This window comes from Hemicordylus capensis, chromosome 5 (genome assembly GCF_027244095.1).
Source record: "Hemicordylus capensis ecotype Gifberg chromosome 5, rHemCap1.1.pri, whole genome shotgun sequence".
In the NCBI taxonomy this organism is placed as follows: domain Eukaryota; kingdom Metazoa; phylum Chordata; class Lepidosauria; order Squamata; family Cordylidae; genus Hemicordylus; species Hemicordylus capensis.
The window spans coordinates 678,402-694,312 of NC_069661.1; the positions used below are offsets into that span (position 1 = coordinate 678,402).

The 15,911-nt window shown below is 61.1% G+C and overlaps 2 protein-coding genes across 2 annotated transcripts; both read right to left on the reverse strand.

The window, feature by feature from the left end:
• Window positions 1-114: 114 nt before the first annotated feature.
• On the reverse strand, window positions 115-10,294 carry LOC128327147 (alpha-internexin-like). Its single transcript, XM_053255477.1, has 3 exons — window positions 8,829-10,294; window positions 3,234-3,358; window positions 115-2,242 (listed from the first exon to the last, which is right to left on the reverse strand). The coding sequence occupies exons 1-3, from the start codon at window positions 9,831-9,833 to the stop codon at window positions 2,182-2,184; spliced, it is 1,191 nt and encodes a 396-aa protein (XP_053111452.1). The 5' UTR covers window positions 9,834-10,294; the 3' UTR covers window positions 115-2,181.
• A 1,738-nt stretch (window positions 10,295-12,032) lies between these two features.
• On the reverse strand, window positions 12,033-15,518 carry TLX2 (T cell leukemia homeobox 2). The gene is made up of 3 exons (XM_053257356.1): window positions 14,997-15,518; window positions 12,899-13,136; window positions 12,033-12,359 (listed from the first exon to the last, which is right to left on the reverse strand). The coding sequence occupies exons 1-3, from the start codon at window positions 15,388-15,390 to the stop codon at window positions 12,140-12,142; spliced, it is 852 nt and encodes a 283-aa protein (XP_053113331.1). The 5' UTR covers window positions 15,391-15,518; the 3' UTR covers window positions 12,033-12,139.
• Window positions 15,519-15,911: the final 393 nt, after the last annotated feature.

A 15,911-nucleotide genomic window follows, 5' to 3' on the forward strand; every position in this document is an offset into this window, starting at 1 on the left:
CGCTGCCGTTGCAAATCCTACAGTGAGCTGCCTTGTTGGGGCCCGAAAGGTACCGGGGTTCCCGCAGACGGCAGCACCAGCAGGGCTCATCCTTCCAGAGTCCACCCACAGAGCGACCGGTCACAGCTCTTTATTGATCCGATTCTGTCCGAGACACAAAGAAGGAGCAGCTGGTGATGGATTTGGCTGGCATGATTCGGGGGTGGGGTGGGGTGGGGTGGGGTGGGGGAATCCGCCATGCCTGGCTCTTGAGCAGCACCTCCAGCCTCACCTGCCAGCAGTTCCCTCCCCCCTCCCCCTGGCCCAGGCACAACGAGGGTGGCTTGCTGGCCCTCCAGGGGAGAAGAGCTTCCCCCGGGAGCAGCAAGGTGGTGGGGCTTCTGTTGGAGCTGCCATATCCAGCTCAGGTGAGGGGGCAGAGGCAGCGGAAGTGGGGGGGGGAGTGCGTGGGGTGGTGGGGTTTCAGACAAGTGCAAATCTTCCACCAGTGCTCATAATTTGGAAAGGAGAGGACGGAGTGAGTGTGATACCCTGCTAGGTGAGCAGTGCCACCCTCATAGGGACATAGGAAGCTGCCATCGACTGAGTCAGACCATGGGTCCATCTAGCTCAGTCTTGTCTTCACAGACTGGCAGCGGCTTCTCCAAGGTTGCAGGCAGAGATCTCTCTCAGCCCTGTCTTGGAGGTGCTGGCAGGAGGGAGCTTGGAAGAACCTTCTGGTCTTCCCAGAGCAGCTCCATCCCCTGAGGGGAATATAATCTTGCAGTGCTCCCACTTCTAATCTCCCATTCATAGGCAACCAGAGCGGACCCTGCTTAGCTAAGGGGACAAGTCCTGCTTGCTACCACCAGACCAGCAATCCTCTCCCAGGAGCTGGGGGCTGTGTGTGGTCAATCTGCTGCTAGAGGGTGAGGTGAGGGGGGGAGCTGATAAGGGGGTCTCGTTGCCCTGTCCCCCCCCTGGTTCAACCCCCCCTGACCACTGTTCCCCCTCCCTCCATCCTGCAATTGGAGTTTGTGGCCTGGCTCTGCAAGAAGCTGCCTCTTGGCCTGGGAGCTAGTGGGGGCTGGGGGGGGGGCTTCGTGAGGCTGGGCTCACTGGGCAGCTGCTCACGCCCTGTGGAAGCCAGGCAGCTTGCCAGGTGGGCCAGCATGGCTCCTAGCAGTGGGGAGCCGTCGGCTGCAGGGCACTGCTCAGGAAGGAGCTGCCCCCAGGAGGGGTCCCGGGAGAGGCCGGCAGCCGGTCTCCCTCAGCCTCTGCTGCACTGCCTGAGGCAGGGGCCAAGGGGGTGCGGGGCATATGCTGTTTCACCCCCCAGGAGCCGGAGGGGGCAGGTGCTCGTGTGCTGGTGCAGCTCTGGTTTCCCAGGGCCTGGTGCTTGAGTCAGGGCGGGGGGGGGAGGGGGCACTTCTGCCAAACCCTTGTAGAGGCCAGGCTGTGGCGGGCTGAACACAAAGCCCCCTGCTGTGGGCAGCAGCGCCATCAAGGGGCCCACAGGAAGCTGGAGTGGGATGCAAGGGGTGGGGGGCCCAGTGGGGAGGGCCCTGGGGCTGGGGGTCTGTTGCTTCCTCGTACTTTCCGAATGGGCTTCCTCCAGACACAAGACAGGCCCGGAGGCTGCAGGTCAGAGCGGGTGCGGGCCCAAGGCCTGTCCTGGAGGGCCACTGCCCGCCGTGGTATCTCGTGGCAAGATGGAGCCTGGAGCAGGAGTGGCTGGTCCTCGGAGGGGGGCACGGGGGGGGGCAGCCCAGTTGCTTCTGCTCCCCCTTGCTCAGTTGGCTCCTCTCTCTCCTGCTGCCTCCAGGCCGGCCATTCCTCAGGCAGAGCTCTGTGGTTCACTGCCGAGCTCTACCCAATGAAGGCCCTCCAGGCTCCTCTGGGCAGGGCGGGGGGGGGAGGGAGGGAGAGAGGAGCCAGCGGAGCGCCAGCAAGACAAGGCAGCTCTGCTTCTCCCCTCCCTCCCCCCCCCACTGCTCATTAGGATGAGCCACTCCTGGGCTGGAGGGGGGTGGGCTTGCCAGGCCCTGCCACCCCCACCCAAGTCCAGGGGGTGGGAGATGCCCCCTTCAGAGAAGGTGTGGAGAATGAGTGCTGCAGAGGGGGCAGCCTGGCGGGGTGGGCAAGGGGAGAGGGAGGGAGGGAGGGAGGGAGGGAGGGGGGCTGTGGCTCCCGGCAAGAGGCTCACTTCATCCAGGGCTGCAAGGAGGCCGACCACCACATCTCCTCCCCTTCCAGCAGCTTCCTGAAAGAGACGGGGGGCGGGCAGGGAGTTAGTGCAGCTCTGCCCCTGCCCTGCCCCCACACCAGCAAGCCCCCAAGCTCCCCATCCCCCTTCCCTCTGTGCCCCCCCCAAACAGGGTCCAGGTGGTGGGAGCAGCCTCTGGGATGCCTGCCGCAGGACTGCCCCCACCAGGGGTGGGGTGGGGTGGGGTGGGGGCTGGGGGCGGCTGGAGGGAGAACCCGCTGGCTGCTGGGGTGAAATCTGCAACTATATTACTTCTTGGCAAAAATTCTCAAAATGCTTTACAGAGGGAATTAATCAATCAATTAATTAATTAAGTGCGGCCCCGTCCCCAAAGGGCTCACACTCTGCGCAGAAGCTTAAGGGAGATGCCAGCACCCACCCCTGGAGCCAGGCTGTGTCGGGGCTGCAGACGGCCAGCTGGTCTGCCTCTGCTCAAGAGGAGAGCATCACCAATTGAAGGGGGGGCTCTTGGCAGGGGCAATCTCGGGGGGGGGTCTTGGACACTTGCAGGAAATGGGCATGGACCGGGGGGGGGGCGCAGTCTCTGCCAAGAGGCCACAGGGGTGCATCCCTTCCGGGGTGGCCTCTCCACCTGGGGCTGCTTCTCCCATGAGGCAAGGTGAGGCAACGGCCTCAAGCGGCACCTGGGCCACCAGCCGCAATTGTGGGTGCCCGGCCTGGGCCTCACCCACTCTGGGCATGGCCTCGCCTGCCTGCACCACCACCACGGCCCCGGCTCCTTGCAGTGTTCCCTGTGCCTCCCCCCCACCCCACTCTTCTTCCTGGCTCACCCCACCCCACCCCACCCCTCACCCTGTGCCTCCCCCCCACCCCACTCTTCTTCCCGGCTCTCATTCATGCTGGGGTGGGAGTGAGAGAAGCCAATGGAGCTGCAGGAAGCAGAGGCAGCTGTGCCTCCTTGGGACCCCACCCCTGCTCCTGCTCCTGCTCCTGCTCCTGGAGGGGGTGGTGGGACTTTGGGCCTTACCGATAGGCAGCGATCTCTATGTCCAGTGCCATCTTGACATTCAGTAGCTCCTGGTACTCGCGCAGGTACCGCGCCATCTCCTCCTTGGCCTCCGAGATCTCCTGCTCCAGTTCCGCCACTCTCTCCTGAAGGGGGGGGATGGGGTGGGGGAGGAAGAAAAGAAGCCTTAAACCCTGGACCACAGAGCCCAGCTGCTGCTCCTCACAGCATGCCCAGAGGACACCCCATGAAACTACGAGGGAGGGGAGGGGATGCCGCTCTTTGGCTGGCTTGCAGGAGGTCCTGGGTTCCATCCCTGGCGGTGGCAGCATCTCCAGGCTGGATTTGGAAATCACCTTCTCAGTCACAAACTCTGAGGAGCTGCTGCTGCCAGTCAGTGTAGGCAGCCATGAGCTAGAGGGACCAAGGGTCTGACTCGGGAGGAGGCAGCTCCCTATATTCACGAGTGGCAGCATAACTGTGTCACAACAAGAACCGCAAGGCAAGTCATTTCCATGTTCCTGCGAGCTGGGTTATATTTTTGCAGATGACTTGCCAAAATATAACAATGATAGATAAAGCTGGTTAGCCACCCCATAACAAGTTGTTTCCTGCGAGGCTCACAACATGTGACTCTGTTGAACTTCATATTGTTGGTTTTGGCCCATTGTTCAAATATTCGGCCAAAATCAACCAGATGAAGTCCAACAGAGACAAATGTGAAGTCCTGCATTTGTCCCAGAAAAAGCACAAGCACAGTATGGGAGACACCTGGCCTGGCCGCAGTGCAGGTGAAAGGGACCCAGGGGTCTTGGATGGCAAGTTCAATGTGAGCCAGCAGTGAGATGCAGCGGCTAAAAAAGCCAATGCAATCCTAGGCATTAATAGTGGAACAGAAGATGTTCTCGTGTCACTCGATTCCCCTCTGGTCAGACGTCACTTGGAATACTGTGTCCAGTTCTGGGTATCACATTTCAAACTGGGTTCAGAGGAAAGCAGCCAAGATGTTGAGGGATCTGGAAGCAAAGTCCTATGAGCAATGGTTGAAGGAGGTGGAGAAGGGAAGACTAAGTGGGCCGGACTAGGACCAACGGCTTGAAATGGCAAGGAAGCAGGTTTAGGCCAGGCGTTCGGAAGAGCCCCCTAATGGTAAGTGTTCTTTGGCAGCAGAACAGCCTGCCTGGTGGGGAAGTGGGGTGGGGTCTCTCCTTCATAGGACATTTGCAGACAGAGGCTGGACCGTCATCTGCTAGGGCGGCTGCAGCCATTCCCTGCACTCATCAGGGAGCAGGACTAAAGCCCTTGGAGGCCATTCCCAACTCTGTCATCCTAGGATGTCTCTCCCCCACCTATTCAGAATTACTGCCTTCCCCAAAGAAAGCTAGCCCGCCTGCCCCATGAATTGCTCTCGACTTGAACTGAGTAAAGGGGAGAAATACATAGTTAGGGCTCCAATGAGTTAGGGTGCCCCCTGCCCCCCCCCATTTCTCACTCCCCTCTTTGCTCCCCATCCACCCAACTGGAATTTTACAGCAAAGTGTCAGACAAGACAGCCATGGTCTATCATGGTCCCATTGCTTGAATTAAAGTTTAAAGGCCTCCATTGTTTCCAGATGCCTCATTGATTCACTCCTCTACTCCAGAAGCAGGCACCAGTGCAGCCAGGTAGGTGAGAGACTCCTCCAGCCTCCCAGCAGCCAGGTGAACCCCTTGGCTTTCCCCCTGGCCAAGAAATGGGCTGGGTGAGACTGTGTGTGTGTGTGTGTGTGTGTGTGTGTGTGTGTGTGTGTGTGCGCGCGCGCGCAGAGTCATCTCCCCTGCAGATTCCAGCTGGCCTGGCCTCCCACCTCACCCCAGTCTTTCCTGCCACATGGTCTTGGACAGGAAAAGCAAACTGGAAGACCTAATTCAAAAAAGAGAGAGAGAGAAGAATCCGACCGATTTTGTGAATAGGTTTGAAACTGGCCGCAGGGGCAGAGCCAACACTGAGCGAATGGGTTCAAAGAACCCGGGCCGCCACCCCTCAGGGGCCACGCCTCGTGCCCCAGATATGCCCCCCACCCCGCGTCTGACTTTTAAAAGGCAGGGAGAGCCACTCCTGGCCGCACTGCAAACACAGCACTGGCCAATTTAGCTCCCAATTTAGCCCTGTTTGGGAGCTAAACCACGCCCCCATGCCTGCCATCAGATGTGGGGGGCATGGCTAAATGCTCCCTGTGCCTGACATCAGATGCAGGGGGAGGGGCTAGGGGCCATGGTGGCAGGAGAACCCGGGCCACTGCTGGCCTCCCTCCATGCCTGATGTCAAGCAAGCTTCATTAATAAGGAAAATAAACTAACAACATTAACTACCTTATCTCAATAAGTATTTAATGTATAGCAAAATCCTCACTGCCTTAATATTGTTCTTTGCCACCACTTTGCTCCCCCAAACTAATGGTTCTAGAGTCACTCCTGAGAGGGAACCCTCAGTTTCTACGGGTGGGAGCCTTAGACCCCTACACCTCCTCACCCCTCTAGCCAAATCAAACCTGCCTTAATCCAGAAGGCAATCATGCCATAGGGCACAGCAGTGATGATCTGGGCCCAGACCCACCATATCCAGTATAGTGCCTTCCCAGGAAGGATGCTTCTGCTCTTTCTCCATCTCCCGCCAATCGGTTCCTCTCCCCCTAGCCAGGGCCAAGAGGATGTCCTTTCTCACTGGCCACTGGAGGAAGGAGCGGGTTGCCAACTGCAGCCTCCCAGAGGGCTGGCTGGGCTAGACATGACCCCAGCTGTGACTGGGGGCTGCTTCCTGGGACTGGGAGGGACCTTGGAGGCCTCCTCCTCATCTCGCCCCCCAGCACAGACGAGCCCTGACAGGCAGCCCCTGAGCTTCTCTCTCTTCCCAGGCCAGCCGCTCCATCCCACGGAGAACCTTTGTGTCAGCACCAGACACCATCCTTAGCAGAGAGGCTCACAGTGGTGAGGCGAGCGATGGAGACACTCCACACACTCGGCTGCTGCTCTGTGTGTCCCCAGAGGTGGTCTCCTCTCAGACTGGGCCAAGAGCTCCTTTTGACATGCCACCATAGGAACCATAGGAATCTACTGAGTCAGACCTTTGGTGGTCTTTTGAGCTCAGTATTGTCTTCACAGACTGGCAGTGGCTTCTCCGAGGTTGCAGGCAGAAATCTCTCTCAGACCTTATCTGATGTGCCTTGAAATCCCCCACCCCCGAGTTACAGTACTACCTGCATATACTTCATAACTTGTGTGTTTCCAAATCCTTGTGTGTAAATCTTTGTAGATATATCATGTACAAACAACCCATTTGTATATAATTGTGCTTTGGCAACGTACTGTATGCTTTGGTAGTTTGTTGATTCAATAAAAAAATCTTGTCCTATTTAAAAAATAAATAAATCTTGTCCTATCTTGGAGGTGTTGCCAAGGAGGGAACTTGAAACCTAGATGTTCTTCCCAGAGGGGCTCTGTCCCCTGAGGGAAACATCTTACAGTACTCACACTTCTAGTCTCCCTTTCATATGCAGCCAGGGCAGACCCTGCTTAGCTAAGGGGACAAGTCAGGCTTGCTACCACCAGACCAGCTCTCCTCTCTTCTCCAACCATGGGTCATCTTCAGATTGCATTACGATGCATCATGGGGGGCTGCCCCACAGCTGTGAGACTGCTTTCCTCTCTTGCCAACCCAAACAACAAAGTGCGGGGGTGGGGGTGGTTAGATAGTTCGTGTGTGGGGGTGTGTGTGTTTCCAATGCAAAGCAGATGCACTTCAGAGAGCTAGTATAGCTCCTTAACTGATTTGAACCTAAAACTCTGTAAGGAAATGGGCCTTTGTTTGGCCCAAGACTCCTTTAAGTTCCACACCAGAACTTCCCTCAATTCTAAAAGCCATTTTGACCGGGCTTGGCTTTTCTCTGCGTGTCCCTTATCTTGTACCAGCCTGTTCTGAATCAAGAGGCCTCCGTGTGTTTCCATATGCCAGGAACGCGTTAGATTTCCAAACCATCATGTAAATGGAGGCTCCTCATGTCTAAGGACATGCCCCAATCAGGGAGAGACATAAAGCTTTTGGATTCAATGTCTGAGCAATCAGCTCCCCACCCCCACTCAAATCCAAGAGCAAGATTGTAATTAACACCTGGCTGCACCTTTTTCCATGCTAGAAGATAAGTTTGCAAACTTCTTATCTATACTGGCAAAAGCCAGCTTGCATGTTTCACTGGGAGGAGAGAGAGAGAGACACTAATTCCAGAATGTTGCCTTTTGTGATAGTTTAGCTTTGTTAGCAGAGTCCATGCTGCACGGCTCCTAAGAGCAAGCAGGGTTCACCATGATCCCAGCTTTTATAAGAGTTCACCATGCACCTCGCTTGTGCATTTTGACTTCTTTGCCTATGAACTGTCTTACTTTTTATATTTACTTAAATAAACTAGATGTTGTTTGTTTTAAAGCAGAAACACTTCCCCAGTTCTCCAAAAACCTCAACATAATTTTATTTTTATTCTTAATGTGTTATGAGCCAGCCCAGGCTGGAAGGATGCGGTGAGGAGCAGTGCGGGGGGGGGGCAGTGCCCAGCCTGGTGAGCCAGCACTGACATCCGAGGGGGCCACTGTGGCAAGCAGGACGCTGGGCCTGACCCCAAAGAGCGCTTCTTACACAACTGGAAGAAGAGAGGCCAAAGGGTACCAGAGCAAAGCCGATGTGCCTGCAGTGTCAAGTGCTTGAGGGTTTCAGAAACTAACTTATCTGCAGCACAGGGTGGGCACAATCCACCAGGAAGGAGGGCTGCTGAGCATCCTCTGTTCATTGAGAAGGGACAGGATAACTCCCCGTGGATTGGGCCCAATATTTTTAGTTCCACTGGGCATGTTTGCAGGATGCTTTTAAGCATTTTGCAGCCTTTAACAAAAGGCTGGAAATAAATCAGATGTCCCAGATCAGGAGCGAGATTTTACATATGCAGACTTTAGAAGAGTTGAATGAACGACATGTTCCTTCCTCAGCTTGTGCCTGGGTGGCTGTTCAAGTTCAAGGAAGAGGAGGCCGGCAAGCCCAGCCCTCCTGCCAAGGGTGGTGGGATGCTGCTGCCACAGGCCCATCCAGCAGGCCAAGGCCAGGCAGGTGCCCCCTTCCTCCTGCCAGAAGGAGCATCGGTGGTCCCCTGCTAACTGGGCAAAGAGGCACCTCCTTAATGTGGTGATTCTCTTTATTTAGCAGGGGGAGAGCAACTGGCCCTCTCCACCCCCCAGCACAGGACCTCCAGTGACTGCTGCTGGTGTCTACCTTGTGTTTCTTTTTAGATTGTGAGCCCTTTAGGGACAGGGATCCATCTTATTTATTTATTATTTCTCTGTGTAAACCGCTCTGAGCCATTTTTGGAAGGACAGTATAGACATTGAATTATTATTAATAATAATATTATTATTAATAATAATAAACGAGGTGCCCTCCGAGGAAGGAGGCTGGAACCCGGGAAGGATGGAATGGCCCCCTGTGGTGCTGCCCAGCGGTTCTTCCCACGCACCCTCCCCCGCCGCTCCTCCAGGAAGCTCCCGAAGCCCAGGTAACGGCAGGACCTCGCTCGCTCGCTCGCCCCGCCTCGTTACCTGGCAGCGGGCCACCTCGGCGCTCTGCTGGCCCTCGAGGCTCTCCAGCTGCTTGTGCAGGGAGTCGATGGCGCCGCGCAGGGCCTCGATCTCAGCCGAGCGGGACTGCAGCAAGCGCCGGTACTCGACGGTCTCCTGGCGGATGCCGCGCACTGCCTCGTGGTTGCGACTGGCCAGCTCGGCCACCGAGGCGAACTTGGAGCGGTACCACTCCTCCGCCGACTGCATGTTCTTGGCCGCCAGGCGCTCGTACTGGGCGCGGATGTCCCGCAGCGCCGCCGCCAGGTCGGGCTTGGCTGTCCCCGCCGCTGGGACGCCTTCCACCACTGCTGCCCTTGTGGCCGTGGCCAGCTCGGCTTGAGCCAGCAGCTCTGCCCGCTCCTCGCCCAGCAGCTTCTGCAGGAAGGCGAGCTCGGCGCGCAGCGAGCCGGCCGCTCCGTCCGCGTCGCAGGTAGCCAGCGTGGCCTGGGCAGCCTCTTCCCGGACGCGGCGCAGCGTCTCCTCGGCGTCCAGGCGCCGGCGCTCCTCCTGGGCGCAGCGCTCGCGGAGCTGCCCGCAGGACTGGCGGAGGCGGTCGCGCTCGGCCTCCAGGCGCGCCTTGTCCCCGGCCTCGGAATCCAGCAGCGCCCGCAGGCCGCGCACCTCCTGCTGATAGAGCTGCGGCAGGCGGGCCGGCGTGCGCTCCTGCCGCCGCAGCGCCTCCAGCTCCAGCAGCAGCGCCCGGTTGCGGTGCTCCAGGTCCCGCACGCGCTCCACGTAGGTGGCGAAGCGGTCGTTGAGCTCCACCAGCTGCTCCTTCTCCTGGGCGCGCAGCCCCAGCAGCTCGGCGTTCAGGTTGCTCACCTGCGCCAGGTCGAGACGCTCCAGGGGGTCGGCCACCTGGCCCAGCGCGGCAGAGAGGCGGCTGGCGCGCGGCGGGGCCCCAGAGGGCGCGGCCCAGGAGAGGCGCGCCCCACTGCGATACTCCTCTCGGGACCTGCGCCAGCCAAACGTTGGGGAGTCCATCTTGGCGCGGGGAGGAAGGCCGCTGGACCGAGGCGCTCCGAGGGCGGCTGCCTGCGCCGCTGGGAAGGCTGAAGCCCTCCGGCCCGCCTCTGCACCAACTGCCAACTGCGGCAGAGAGAGTCGCTTTTATAGTGGGGCAGCTGCCGCCTGGCCAGCCAATCAGGACGCGCTGCAGAGATTCACTGTTTCTCGGAGCCGGGAAGGGGTGGGGAGAAGGCGCCCCCACCTCCTGCCTCTTCCCCCCTCGCAGCCCATTCCACGGGAGGCTCCGGGCCACAGATAGGCAGCACGTGACGCGGCTCCCCAGCCCCACCCTTCAAGCACAGCGAGGACGCCTCGCGCGGGAGGGAAGCTTAACACTCCCGGACCAGACTGCGGCGACCTGCTGACTGGAACACTTGGCTGCTCCGCAGGGATCCTGCAGTAGCTCGCCGCTCTGCTGCAAGAGGCAACCGGGTCCCCCTCCCCCCCGCGCGCGCGCGCGCACACACATAAGGAGGCGCTGCACCGAGGAAGATGTCCTCGGCTCCTTCAGGGGGCGCTGCCTGTATCCGGAGAGCCCGGCCGTGAAAGAAGGGAAGGCGGGGGCGATCCTGGGCAGGGCCAGACCACGGTGGGCCACTGGGCGTCGCTCTTGAGCCGCCGAAGCAGGGTTCACCCTCCGCCCCAGCCGCGGCGGAGTACACCGCAGCCTGCCTGGTTCCGCCCCACTCGCAGCGCCTCGAAGGGCCAGCGCCAGGCCCTGCCTTGGTGACGAAACAGGAGGCGGGCACTGAGGAGGCCTCGCGGATGCCCTGGGGAGTGAGTCCTCGCGGGCTCTCCGCGGCCCCCAGCCTCCGGATATCACACCCACACCTCGTGGGGAAGCGAAGCTTGTCTCCGGGTCTCAAAGACCTCCCCAAGATGTGCAAAAAGCCAGGCGGCGACCAGGAATGCAGCCTCAGTCTCCCCCTCATGCCCACTGAATGGGCCTTGAATGAATGTTTCAGGGTGGGGGACGGTCACCCCCACTCATCAGGGCACACTTTCCCTCTCTGGAAGGGCCCGCCGTAGGAGCGGCTCCAAATCAGCTCCGGTCTCTTCTCCCGACGCCGGGCGGCCGGGCGGGCAGAAGCCGCTGTGTGGCTCGCCGCCTCTGCCTAGAGTCTGATCTGCTAAACGAGGCGGGCGGGAGCTCGACAAAGGGGCCGCTGGCAGGCCACGGACATCACCTGCTGGAAGAATCCCCACCCTTTGTGCTGCAGGGACTCTCATGCTGGGAAGGGGTCAGGGCCATGGGAGGGAGTCCGGCCCGAACGGTGGAAGGACAAAGCGAATCCTCCCGCCCCGTGCCGGGCTCTAGGGGAGGAAGAAGCCCCTCGCGGCCCAAGGAGCAACTTGCTCCTCTAGGGCTCCTTTCAAGGACCTCGAGGAGCAAGTTGCGTGAGGGGAGGGGCTCAGCAGGAGGAGCGAACACCCCCCCCCCCCACACACACACAAGGATTCCCTTGATGCGCCTCTCACCTCCTCTCTCTCCCTCCTTTCCCCCTCGCCCGGCTTTGCATTGGAAGGAGCGGCTCCGGCTAGGCTTGGTGGCACCTCCAGCACCATGGACAGGTCCCAAGCGCCGCAGTTTGCCTCGAGGAAGGGCGGGCAGCGCCCCGGTTTCCCCTCCTGCTTCCCAGCTGTCCCCTGGCGGCCTTGCCTTGGGTGGGAATCAGAAGAGGCTGGGTCAGGCCAGGACCACCCGCTGGGCCAAGAGCCCGCACTTCTGGGAAAGCTTTCTGAAGGACGGGAAGGGACGGGGGCGGGCTTGCACCCACCCAGCGCCCGGCTTCAGCCCGCAAGGGGGCTCCGTCTGCCCTGCCCTGTGCCGCGCAGACCGAGTGCCAGCCAGCACGGCGTGTGTGCGTGTGGGCGCGCGTGCAAGGGGGATGCGCGGTGGCACACCCCGCGGGGTGGAGGTGCTGCTGAAGCCAGTTTTTAGGGTGCGAGCGCTTCAGAGAGAGGACATTTTGCCCTGGCTCTGCCTTCGCGCGGGGAAGCGGGGCCTGGATGGAGGCCGGATGGAGACTTTTGACACTTTATTGAAAGAACCAGTCAGTAGAAGTTAGCCGCAGCTCAGCTGGGTCCAGGGCGGCGGCGGCGGCAGCGAGAAGGGGCTGCCTGGTGCCTCCTTCCCGGGATCCCTTTGGGGCGCCTTGGAAACCTTGGCATGATCCGAGTCAGCACCTCGCCCTCGGAGAGCGGGGCTTTGCGGGCAGAGGAAGCTCCCCATCGCCGCCCCGGGTGCGTCTCTGCTCCAGCCCTCGAGAGGCTGCCGCTCCTCACACCAGCGCCGCTGCCCCCGAGACCGAGGTGACTTTGTGGTCCTCGGCCCAGGGCTGCAAGTTCTGCAAGGCGAAGAGCGAAGAGTTGTGCAGGCAGAGGGGGTCCTGCTGCAGCGTCTGCCCCCCCAGGCCTTTCTGGAGGGCCTCTTGCTGGAGGTGCAGCATCAGCCGGTTGGCCTGCTGGCGCTCCGCCTCCCGTTCCTCCGCAGTCTGGCGCCTGGGGTGGGGTGGGGTGAGGACACGGGGAGGGGGGAGAATTAGCGAGGAGAAGCGGAGGTGGGGCTGCGCTGGGGCACAGGGCACATTTTCTGGGCGAGGGGATAGCTGGCCCACCCGCTCCCCCCATCTCAGCTGCCACTGGAGCCTGGTACCCCCTCCTCCCTTGACCATGGCGAATGGGCGCCTGTTGGGTGGCGGCGGGTGCAGAGAGATGGGCTCCTGGGATGCTGACTGGGTCAAGCGCTTGGCTGCGCCAGGAGCGCCGAGGAAGTGTCCGGCTCCCAGGAGTCCGCGCTGGGCCTCCTCCACTTACCTCCTCCGCCTCGGTCTCCACCATAATTTCTAGTGCGATTCAAGCAGCAGCCCTCTCGGGTGGGAGCTGGAGGCAGTGTGTAAAGGCCCACAACTGCAGATGGGGCAGGAAGTGGAGCTCCTCCCGGCGAGGCCACCCGCCTGAGAGCCGCCGCCCGAGGCTCCCCAACCTCCGGCTCCGCCCTGGCAGCCCCCCGCCCCCTCCGCCGGGTCTTGGGTGGGTACCTCCACTTGGTGCGGCGGTTCTGGAACCAGGTCTTGACCTGGGCGTCCGTCATTTTGAGGGCTTTGGCTAGGGCGGCCCGCTCGGCGGAGGCCAAGTACTTCTGCCGGTGGAAGCGCTTCTCCAGCTCGCAGATCTGCGCCCGCGAGAAGGAGGTGCGAGGCTTCTTGCGCTTGGGCGGCGTTCGGTTCTGGTACGGGTGCCCGATCCGTCTTGCCACTGAGAAGGGCGGCAGCGCGGCTGCGGAGGGAGGGAGGAGGGAAAGAGCAGCCGCCTGAGCGCAGAGTCCGCACGGAGGAGGAGGGCTCGGGACACCCACCCAGAAGGGAGCGCTCCTCCTCCTCCTTCTCCTCCTCCTCGCCCTCCAAAGGCTCACCTGCTGCTGGAGCTCAGCTTTGGGAGAGTTGGGATGCATGCAATGCAGGGAAGGGGAGAGACCCTCCACCCCACACCGGGGCCTTTAGTTTTTGTGGCCGAGCAAGACTTGGTGGGGGGGGGGGCTAAGTAAGAATTCCCCCTGGCCTCCCCCGTGTAAGGCCCTTGCGCCTTCTCCTCTGCTCCCACGAAGACTTCACCATCACCACTTGTAGGGAGTGAATCAGGGCAGATGCGATGTCTCACCCCCACGCCCGCAGCTGTGCAAAGTCTATGCAAAAGCAGGGGAAAGCCCCTCCTCCTGTCGAGGGCTGAGATCCCCTTTCGACAGACTCAGCCGTCGGCTTTCCTGTCCCCTCCCTGGAGGACGGGCGCTTCTTGAGGAACACAACATGGGACGCCGCTTCGCTCCCCCAACTCCCCGGGCAAGAAGGCAAGAAGGAAGCCCCTCCTGAGGCAGGACGGAGCTCTGCCTGGGCCAAAGACCCCCGCCCAGCGCGCACCTTACGTCACCATCTCCGTCAGCAAAGGGAGGGCATTTGGGGAGGGGGCATAGCCCAGTGTGCGCAGACACCGGTCCCTGGTTCAAGCGAGGTCCCCCCGCCCCACTGTCTTCTCGGGCCCCGAGACAGCTGCTGGCAGCCTGAGCATATCAGAAGGCTGGGCTGGAGGGACCTCCAAGGGCCTGGTGTGGGGAAAGGCAGCTTCCTCTCGGTGGGCCAAGGAAGAGCGCAGCCTCGGGGCTCAGAAGACCCCTGGCCTGGCCTGGGAAGCGGCTCCATTGGGGACAGGACCTCTGACACCACCACCACCACCACCAACAACAACAACAACAACAACAACAACCATTTATATTCCGCTTTTCAATAGAAGTTTCCAAAGCGGTTTACAGAGAGGAAGGACAAATAAATAAATAAGGTGGATCCCTGTCCCCGAAGGGCTCACAATCTAAAAAAGGAATGTATGATAGACACCAGCAAGAGTCACTGGAGGGGTGCTGTGCTGGGGGTGGAGAGGGCCAGTTGCTCTCCCCCTGCTCACGAAAGAGAATCGCCACGTTAAAAAGGTACCTCTTTGCCCAGCTGGCAAGGGTACCCGCAGAACCTCTTCTCTGCCTCGCCAGGACCCTTTTCAGTCTCTTTGTGGGGGTGACGGAGCGAAGAGGGGGGTTCGGCTGCTGGGGGCCACCGCCCCCAGCCTTTCCACATGGACCTGGAAACAAGGCTCCTCCACAAGCAGCCTCTCCATTCTGCCCAGCGAAGGTGCTTGTGGGGAGCAAGCCTGCAAGCCCGATTCCCCAGCACTGCGGCAGGACTTCTGTTTCGCAAAGATCTGGGGCAGAGTTCGACAATGGCCGGCATGCCCTGCTTTGCTTGTTTCCCAGGTAGTCTGTGCTCTGCGCACCTGTTTTCGGTACTGTGTGAGCGGGCAGATCGGGATCCTTCCTTCTGGGGCTGAGTTCCAGCAGGACGGGGAAAGGGGGAAGAGGGCTGAACAGCGCCAGCCACGGGAGAGCCCATAGGCATGAATTAATGATCTCTCTCTCTCTCGCACGCACGCACCTTACGGGGACCCTGGCAGGAGGCACCCTGGATTCCGGGGGGGGGGCTCCTCCTGTCGGAGAGGCCGGCCTGCAGCTTCCCGGGTTCGCCCCCTGGGGGGAAGGGGCGCCATCTGGCAAGGAATCAAAGGGAGCACCGCCGCCTGGCAGCGGACACTTCTTACCTGCCATCCGGTCTTTGGCCAGCCGCCTGTTGCTCTCCAGCCAGGGGAAAGTGAGGCTGGCGCCCCGCGGCTGCGGACAAACAGGCGCGGAGGGGAGGGGCCTGTGGGCCGGCACTCGGATCACCCCGCCGCTGCCCGCCGAGGCCCCGGGGAGGCCATAGGAGGCGCCCAGCGAGCAGGCCGGGTTGTAGTCTGCTGCGTACCCGCTGCTGCTGTAAAGCGCCACCTCGGGCTCCCCCTGCGCCCCGACGGCTGCCAGGCCTCGCTCCTGCTCCTGCTGCTGCTCGTGCTGCTGCTGCCAGCCCAGGATCCGATCGATGCCGAAGCGGATCGGCCCGTGGGGCTGCTGCGTCTGGCCGGCACCCGCCTGCTGCTCCACCCCGGAGGGTTCCATTCCGCCCCCTGGCAGGAGGGCTCAGCAGCCGCGCAGCTCCCGCATGCCGGCGCCCAGCTTCGCCGAGGCTCCGCGGAGCACTGCTGGCTCTGCGCTCTCCCGAGACCCTTCTCGCTCCACGCGCCCCAACCTGGCCCTCCAGAACTCACTGCAGGACTGCATTGCCCCGCGGTGGCCCCATGCGGGGCAGGTGGGCCGTGGGAGCGCCCAGGGCGCAAGGAGAAAGGCCACAGCGCTCTCTTCGGGGGCCTCTGCTCCAGCGGCTGGGCATCACCGGACAGCGCTCCGGGGGCCCGGCAGCTGGAAGCGCTTTTCTCTCAGCCTCCATCTCCGCCTGCCAAAAACTCTGGCTCCAGCCTCCTGATTGGCAGTCTCTGCCGGTGATTGACAGGCCCTTGTCTAAAGTGGGCGGGCCGCATGTGAGCTAAAGGTGAAGCCACCCTATAGCTTCTCTCCCCAGCCCCCATTGTGGGGTGGCGGTGTGAATACTTAGATCGGGAGGGGACTTCTCCCCCGCCCCA